The sequence below is a fragment of the Mus caroli genome, unplaced genomic scaffold (genome assembly GCF_978045245.1).
Source record: "Mus caroli unplaced genomic scaffold, Mus_caroli_1 scaffold_6, whole genome shotgun sequence".
NCBI classification, from domain to species: Eukaryota; Metazoa; Chordata; class Mammalia; order Rodentia; family Muridae; genus Mus; species Mus caroli.
The window spans coordinates 111,832,590-111,841,630 of NW_028227261.1; the positions used below are offsets into that span (position 1 = coordinate 111,832,590).

General features: G+C 48.8%; 1 protein-coding gene across 1 annotated transcript in view; it reads left to right on the plus strand.

Moving 5' to 3' along the window:
* Window positions 1-9,041, plus strand: part of LOC110292950 (phospholipid-transporting ATPase FetA) — a 108,219-nt gene extending 99,178 nt beyond the window's left edge. Inside the window, exons 20-29 of the mRNA XM_021160642.1 lie at window positions 307-418; window positions 1,772-1,877; window positions 2,225-2,372; window positions 2,881-3,064; window positions 4,206-4,429; window positions 5,149-5,232; window positions 6,084-6,329; window positions 6,469-6,607; window positions 7,850-7,980; window positions 8,077-9,041. Of these exons, the coding sequence (XP_021016301.1) occupies window positions 307-418; window positions 1,772-1,877; window positions 2,225-2,372; window positions 2,881-3,064; window positions 4,206-4,429; window positions 5,149-5,232; window positions 6,084-6,329; window positions 6,469-6,607; window positions 7,850-7,980; window positions 8,077-8,262 (1,560 nt within the window). The 3' untranslated portion in view covers window positions 8,263-9,041. The remainder of the gene's footprint in view (window positions 1-306; window positions 419-1,771; window positions 1,878-2,224; window positions 2,373-2,880; window positions 3,065-4,205; window positions 4,430-5,148; window positions 5,233-6,083; window positions 6,330-6,468; window positions 6,608-7,849; window positions 7,981-8,076) is intronic.

Consider the following 9,041-nt stretch of genomic DNA (forward strand, 5'->3'; position numbering starts at 1 on the left):
GGAGGTAGACGCAGGTTCATCTCTGAGTTCAAGGTCATCCTTGTCTACAGAGTGAGTTCAGGACAGCCTATACATAGTGAGTTCCAGAACAGCCAGATCTGCATTTTCAAGACCCTGTCTGAAACAGACCAACCAATAAACAAACAGCTGTGTGTGTCAAGGGCAGAGCGTGCTGAGTCTTTCCTCCTGGGTCCTCGGGCCAGGACAGGGAGCTCAGAGCACTGAGGGGCCCACACGGTCTCTAGTTGCTCTTAGTGTTGAAGCTCTCATCCCTGACCTTACTCACCGATTGTCTCCTGTCTGAAGTTACTAGGGGCCACAGCCATAGAAGACAAGCTTCAGAGAGGAGTACCTGAGACCATTGTCACCCTGAGCAAAGCCAAAATTAAAATATGGGTTCTGACTGGCGATAAGCAAGGTAAAGGTCAGCGCTATCCTAGAGAGCCCTCTTCCTGCCAGGTAGACATTTCCTTCCTTGCTTGCTTGACAGATACCAGTAGCTCTGACCAAGGCCTATGCAGGTGCTATCTTCCTTTCCACTTTTGGACATAATTTGTCATTTGCTTTGTACAGTGGTTACTTTATAACATGGTCTTTAACAGCACCATTTCTGTTGTCCCCATGGCCTGTTCTTACCGAATGCCACCTTCTCATCTGAAAATCCTGACTGCCGCCACCCTTGTTCAACTACCATCCCCTCCTGTCTTCTCCCCACTCTTGTCCTTACTGATTCGGTGTAGTCTACACTCACCAGCTTAACCCCCACAACCATCAGCCTAGTCCTCCTCACATACACTAATCTGTGTTACCCCTCTGCCCAGGACCCCATGGTGACTTCATGATGTAAACACCCTTTGGCCTTCAAGGACCTAGATAATATGTTGCTTTATCTCCCTATTGTAACCATAATCTTCATTTTTCCTACTCAAAACACCTTTGCTTCTCCTACACAGTCCTATGAATCCTTCAAGGACTTCCAGAGGAAGAATTTCTGGGAAAAAAATTTTTTTCTGGAAAATTTTTTTCTGGGAAAAAAATTCTGGGACTTCTTTTCTGAATTCTCATCATATTTGTAGCCAGTATTTGGATATTAATTTTTTTCTAATATTAATTTATTCCAAATTCCAGATTTCTTAATATAAAGAAATGATATAACTTGAGCATGTCTCTGTTCTCATAAAATGTAGTATAGAAATAGGAAATATAAAAACCACATCCACAGGCCAGCAAGATAACTCAGAGGGTGAGAATGCCTGACTCCAAGACTGACAACCTGGCATCGCTACCTGGGACCCAAAGGGTAGAGGAAGAGAACAGACTCCTGCAAGTTGTCCTCTGACCTCCACCCGTGTGCATGGCACACACTGTCCTCTGACCTCCACCCGTGTGCATGGCACACACTGTCCTCTGACCTCCACCCGTGTGCATGGCACACACTGTCCTCTGACCTCCACCCGTGTGCATGGCACACACTGTCCTCTGACCTCCACCCGTGTGCATGGCACACTCATACACACTCACAAAAAGGCTTTTTAGGGACGACTAAGCCTGAGCAACCCCTCTGCTCTTCATAAATGACTCCTAAGGCAAAGCCAAGTAGACACTCTCCAGTTAATGCTTGACTACAGTTGGCCCTGGTTCATGGAAAATCCCTGCATTTTAACTGTATGCAAGGCACACCTGGACCAGCGGCTCTGAGCCTGTTCTTCCTGCCCAAGTAACTGGCATGGTAAGTGCCAGTCAAAATGAGACCCGCATTCCCTTTCCCTAGAGACTGCTGTGAACATCGCCTACTCCTGTAGGATATTCAAGGACGAAATGGATGGGGTGTTCATGGTGGAAGGCACAGATAGGGAAACTGTTCTGGAAGAACTCAGGTACACACGCGAAAGCAGCTGCCGTCTGGACCCAAGCCTTCCACTCACCTTTCCCCAGGAGAGAAGAAACAGCAGAGGGGAACAAACAAAACACTCAGAATAATTGAGATAATTTTATAAAGAAGTATTTGACATAAAAGACCCAGAGTGTGGGCGGAGAAATGTGGGCATGGCTAGCTACTATAACCCATGGCAGCCGAGGCCCTGGGGGCCAGGCCGGGCAGCACAGCCTGCCATTCTGTAGGAGCCTAGGACCCTCCCTGTCCACTTTTCCCTTGGGTGTGTTTTTTTCTTCCTAAGTTGTAGAACTTCAGATGAGACTCTGACCATGCTGTTTTGGCTTCCAGAACAGCTAGGAAGAAGATGAGACCTGAGTCTCTGCTGGAATCAGATCCCATAAACATGTACCTCGCCAGGAAGCCCAAAATGCCTTTCAAATCACTTGATGAGGTGGCCAATGGCAGCTACGGCTTGGTCATCAGTGGCTACAGTCTGGTGGGCAACACAGAGCCACAACTGTTTCCTTATTCCAAATCACGCTATTCCTAGATCCAACCTAATTGAGGGAAATTTTATCCCTTCCCTATTTTCTGGGTGACCCTACTCCCCTTCCCTGGGGTCCCTTACCTGAAAGTCATCTCTCCCCAGGCTACTCCAGGCAGGAGTATAAGAAAGAGAAGCCAAGAAAATTCCTTCTTTATTCTTTATCTGAGTTTTTTCTCTACTAACGTGGCTTGCTACTCAAAGGAAAGGAACAAATAAGGAGAGCAAGACCCTTCAAAAGTCACTGGCCTAATGGCCCACTGACCCAATGGGAAGTTCCCAGTGGAGGCTGAGCCAGATGTGAGGGTACCTAGAACTAACTCAAGAGGTCGGCCCCTTGGGGGTAGAGCACCTTGTGAGGAACAGGCTTGCCCTAGAAAGTACAGGAGCGGGCAAAGGGAAGGTCTGACCCAGAGAGACTTAGGGGTAACACATTAAGTAAGTGTGTCCTGGTCTGCAGGCCTATGCTCTAGAAGGGAGCCTGGAGTTCGAGCTGCTGCGGACCGCATGCATGTGCAAGGGTGTGGTCTGCTGCCGGATGACACCCCTCCAGAAGGCCCAAGTGGTAGACCTGGTGAAGAGGTACAAGAAGGTGGTGACACTGGCCATCGGGGATGGGGCCAATGACATCAGCATGATCAAAGGCATGTGAGGGGACGTGGGCAGTAGTTCCCATCCATGACTTACCCCCCCCTTTCCCTCCTCTATGGGCAAACTGACCCGAATGGTCCTGTGGTGTTGACTCACAAGACCTGTCCTATGAAATATGCATGTATTGTTTGCCGCTCCTTCACACCAGACTCACTTACATCTACATCCACAGGCATGCACACAGTGAGATTCACCCACCTAAACAATGAAGGTAAGTGCAGACACAGATGTGCATGGCCTGCGTGAGCCCAGGCACACCCTTGCTTCACAGCCGGCTGTGCAGCTGCCATGCCACTGTCTGAGATGGCATTAAAGAGTTCCCAGTTCAGTCTTTAAGGCTTTAGAAATTTCAGTTATCCTAGCGGGCATTGTAGGACACGCCTTTAATCCCAGCACTCCGGAGGCAGAGGCAGGTAGATCTCTAAGTTCAGGGCCAGCCTGGTCTACCAAGTGAGTTTCAGAACAGCCAGGGCTACCCAGAAAAACCCTGTCTCAAGCAAAGGAAAAAAAAGGAAAACTCCGTTAATCCTGTTAAGCAATAATGTAGGTGTACTGGAGAGAAATAAGTGAACGTGAGTTGCCACGAAGTAACTGAAACCTTTGGGAAATGCAGTCGTCTATCCTGTCAAATGCAACCTTGCTTTATCCAGCAAGTTTCTTTCTCACTAGCCAAGTATGTACATGGCTGTCTCTCTGAACAGCTGGCTTTTAGCCCCCAAGATAAGCTGGGTAGTTAAATATTGTGTTAGATCAGCATTCATCCTGGATTTTTAATTTATTTAAGTAGCTTCTGTGGATGACAAGGAATTCAAACCACAATTATTTAAACAGTAAGAAAAAGTCCAGGTATCGTCAGGGCAAAAGGAAGCATTCTGGCACTGGCCGTACAACACCAAGCAGTCTACATGACAGAATCCAGAACAAAGGGGCTGTTTCCCGTGGTGTGGGGAAAGAGCAGTCAGTCACAAGGCGGAGAGTCCACTCAGAAGGTGCAGCTCTAACTGGGCATGGCAGTATTTGCCAAATGTAAAGCCAAAGGTTTGTACAATCTCATCTCCGTGCTCCCTTCACACTTCCCAGTGTAAGGACCCAGCAAACCCGCCATGTCTTAGAACTGTCTGGCTTTCATTTCAGCTGCCCATATCGGGGTTGGCATCAGCAACCAGGAAGGGATGCAGGCCACGCTCAGCAGTGACTTCTCCTTCTGCCAGTTCCACTTTCTTCAGCGCCTGCTCTTGGTGCACGGCCGCTTGTCTTACAATCGCATGTGCAAGTTTCTCAGCTACTTCTTTTACAAAAACTTTGCTTTTACCTTGGTGCACTTCTGGTATGCCTTCTTCAACGGCTTCTCTGCGCAGGTGAGAGGCGAGGTGGGGGTTCCATTCTAGCTAGCCAGGCATCCATGGTTCTTGTCGAGGGGCCAAGAGTGTAAAGTGTTGGCATCATCTCTTCACCCTGCATGAATCCCAAACCTACATTAACCTTACATTCCAGGTCATAAGGGTTCCGTTAGTGGCTGCTACCTTAGGAACGCTCCCATGAGATGGCGCTGTTTTCAACTCAGGCTAAGCTGGTCTTGGGGAGTGGAGTGAGCCTGTGGATAATAGGGAGGGGAACCTCACTAGATCCCAGGGTGAAGCGCAAAGATGGAGAAGAGCCATTGCATCTTTCTCCTTGCCCTGTTAGTACACGTTTGGGGTTGCAGAAACTACTGGATGCCACCAAGCAGAGAAAGAGAAGAACCTCAAGGTCTTTCTAGAGGTACAGGACTGTGGCTAGCTCTCCCTGGGAGCTGCTCCATGTCCTTTCTGTACCCAGAGTGACTGTGCAGGTTGTAGAGGGTTCTTTTAGGTCAATCTTGGAAGCCCAGCATAGCCTTGCCCCAGTCTGGGCATGTGGACTCTACAGTAAGATTGAAGAAAGACTGGGACTCTGCATTCCATTTCTAGAAACTGATCAAACATGCTTTCTGTTAGTAGTGGGTAGGGGACCAGGAGAGGGCTGCATTGGACCTGAGGGGCCGAGCTGGGGATTCATGGAGAAAGTCATCTAAAAACTCTCCTCGATACTCTTCCAGACAGTTTACGACATCTGGTTCATCACCTTCTACAATCTCATCTACACTTCCCTCCCGGTCCTGGGCTTGAGTCTGTTTGAAAAGGTAACACCCAGGAGCAGGCCTCACAGACAAGGCGGAGACTCTGGACTCAGAGGGCTGGGAAGAAGCCGGGTGTGAAGGCAGTCATTTCCAGAGCAGGGGAAGGACTTGGTCCCCCGGGGAGCATCCTAAGGGACGCTGGGGTATCCTCTAAAAATTAGTGCGAGGAACACAGCCACTGAGAAACCGAGAAAGGAGAGGCCTGTTCACAGCTGACAGGGAGGAGACAGCTGCTGCAGAAAGACCTCGGTGGGCGTAAAGGCTAGGCATAGGACTGTGGGCATAGTACCTTAAGACACAGGGAACCAGCCCAGGGCTCCAAGTCTGTTCTTAGAAATTATGTCTGTAGTAAGAGTCATGACACCTCTCTCCCTGACTCTTCTACTAACCTCCATTTCTGGGCACCTTGGTAGAAAAAAAAGTCTCCAAAGAATACAATAGATAAGGGTTTGCCAATCCTAATGGATTTTCCTGCCTCTGCCCACTGCCTTTGACACAAAGCATTTAACCAAAGGAACACTTACTTCCTGGGATTTAAGCCCTACCTCCTCCCCTTTCCCAAGCTCAGCCCTCCCTTCTAGCTGCCCCTGAGCCAAATCCCCCCTCCCGTTGGCCTCTTCCAAATCCTCACTGCCTCCAAGTGCCCCACATCTCCGAGACCATCTCAAGGTTTTCTAGTACTGCAGAGCCTCACCGAGAGAGGACTGTGGTCGCTGCTCTGCTCTCTGGTTCTGCTTCTCAAGCACCCTGTGAGGAAATGGCCTGGGCAGCCTGGCCACAGACTCAGTGAGGCAAGATGGAGATGGGCCCTGTGGAAGGCCCTGACCTCCCTCTTTCCCCTGCGGTGTTTGCAGGATGTGAATGAAACTTGGAGTCTGTGTTACCCAGAGCTGTATGAACCAGGACAGCTCAACCTGTACTTCAACAAGAAGGAATTTGTGAAGTGCTTACTGCATGGCATCTACAATTCCTTCGTGCTGTTCTTTGTCCCCATGGGGACCGTCTTCAACTCAGAGCGCAATGATGGGAAAGACATCTCCGACTTCCAGTCCTTCTCCCTGCTAGTGCAGACCACCCTGATCAGCGTCATGACAATGCAGGTGTGGCCCCTCAAAGTGGGACCAGGGGACCGGGCGGGGAGGCAAGGGGGCGTCGACAGGGAACACCTTCTGCTGTAGGCTCAGGGGATGGGCATGCTGACAGGTCATACGGTATCACACATGAACTAGCGCTTTTCAGATTGCCCTGAGGACAACCTCCTGGACGATGATAAACCACACCTTTACGTGGGGCAGCCTGGGGCTCTACTTCTGCATCCTAATCTTACTGTGTAGTGATGGCCTGTGTCTCAGGTACCCCAGCATCTTCAATTTCCTAGGTAAGACCTGACCAGCCAGGGTTTGGCATGGGGACTAATGGAATGATAATTTAATGTTTACTGAGAAACTCTATATTATGATGCTTAGAGGTATGAATAAGAGATAAGTCTCTGTTCAAAATGGGTGCAAAACCTTTCCAGGAAAATATTTCACTTTAAAATTTACATATTATTTTTCAAGTATTTTAGATTATTTGACTTTCACAGGTGACAGAACAAGAATTCTGCACTCTGGTTTATGTTTTGCCTGCAATGTGTGCCCGTGTGAAAGGGCCAGATCCCCTGGAACTGGATTTCCAGTCAACTGCTGATCTTCATGCAGTCTATTTATGCAACTTAGTCAAAAGGGGTTAGGGCCCTTTGGAAACCAGGGCTCCAGCTGTGAGCTACCCTGTCAGTGGTGGAAATTGAACCTAAGTCCTGTGGAAGAGCAGCCAGTGCTTTTAACCACTGAGCCATCTCTCCAGCCTTGTTTGTTTGTTTATTCAAACAAATGACCTGAAATTCCAGTGCAAGTCCCTTTCTGGTGACTTGTCCTGCCTTACTGTCTCACGTGGCTCTCCCTCTCTCCTTGCCATTCATCTGGATCAAACAAATAGCTGTGTGCGTGTGCTCTGTTCTCAGAGTAGCTGTGCATGTGTGCTCAGTTCCAAGCCACTAACTCATTTTTTTCCTCCAAAGCTTTCAATTTTTTTTTTTTAGTTTTATCACATTCATTTGTTATATAATTATTTATTTATTGTGTGTGAGAGACAGACAGACAGAGACAGACAGATGGAAATAACAACTTAGAGGAGTTGGTTCTCACCTTCTACTGTGTGGATCCCAGGGTCAGGACTCAGGTCACCAGACTTGGCAGCACGCTTACCTAACTCTGAGCTGTCCTGCAGGCCTCCGTGCTTTCTATTTGTCTTCTGCACAAGTGCACTAGCTAGGTGCCCTTATAGCCTACTCTCTCCCTCCCCTGCTCCGTCCAGCCCTGCCTTTAGAGGGAGACAAGGGTGCATGAATTGTCCCAGTCTTCATAGCAGCTTCCTAACCCGCTACATCTATCTGCTGAGTGGCTGTGCAAAGTGCAAAGTGTATAGCAACGTCACCCTGATAGTCCTTCTCAGGAGACTAGACTGACTGAGGATCTGAGGACTGCCATATAGCTGTGTTCTGGCTGATTTCTCCCCACCCCAACCCTACCTCCTTCCCCAAGCTAACTTAGCCTCTTCTTTCTTGGTGGACTGCCCACAGGTGTGGCCAGGAACAGCCTTAGCCAGCCACAGATCTGGCTGTGTCTCATCCTCAGCACCATCCTCTGTATGATTCCTCTGATCGGATACAACTTTCTCAGACCACTCCTCTGGCCCATCAACGCTGACAAGGTGAGTGGGAGGAAGGAGCCTGCACAGGTGGGCCTCACCGTCCCCTTTCACTTGGCCTCCCTGTCTGAAAACCTTGCCCCCATGCTCTGCATATAGGTTCTGAACAGGATCCATTTTTGCTTGAAACATCCAATACCAACCCAAGTCCAGACCAAAATAAAACATCCAGGCCTTCGACGTTCTGCCTATGCGTTCTCCCACAAACAGGGCTTTGGGGCCCTCATCACGTCTGGCAAGACGCTGAAATCCAGTGCCTTGGCAAAAAGCAAGAGGTTCTTGTAAAACACAGATGCCCTTAAGGAAACCTTCACCCAGTCAACTGTTGCTCTTCATCCCTTTTATTTCTGCAACTTTAGTAAAAGAGGGATCAGGGCGCTTCGGAAACCAGGGTTTCAACTTCTCCACTCCCCAGAAAGCTGTACCCAGGAAAGGTAAGGAAAGAGGTGACAGCCCCTCAGCCAGGGCTGCAGCATTTCCAGAAGAGGCAAGTCTAAGCCTCCCGGCATTCCCTCAGTTCTTAACCCAGACAAGCACATACAAAAGCCATGCAAGGGGAAAGGAGGAGGAAGATGGGGCCTAAGCATCTTAATCTGGCCCCTGACTCTGCCACACACAGAGCAACTATAACCCTTCCCAGACCCCAGGTGACAGTGTTCCCACCCAGACACTGTTCTCAGATTTATCTGAAAGATTCAGGGGGCCAGGGTGAGTATTTTGTTGGCCCTGAGTAGCGAAGATGGGGGTAGTAACTATGAAGAGTTGGTCTTAAGAAGCTGAATGAGTTTCTGGATCAAGTAGGAAGAGAAGAAGAAGAAGAAAAGGAAGAAAGGAAAGAAAAGGAAGGCAGTCCTGCCTGGATAGGACAGCTCAGAGTTTTGCCTTCTTGCCCTCTGACCCCTTGGATCTAAGAACTGATGCTTATGCAGGCATTAGAAGCAAGAGGGGAACAGATGCAGGGGATTAAAACAATAACTTCTCAAGGGGATCTAAGCCATTACTGGTGAGCATTTGTCTTCTATAAAATTATTTTGAGAAGTAATTATATGAACTTTGTATGTACT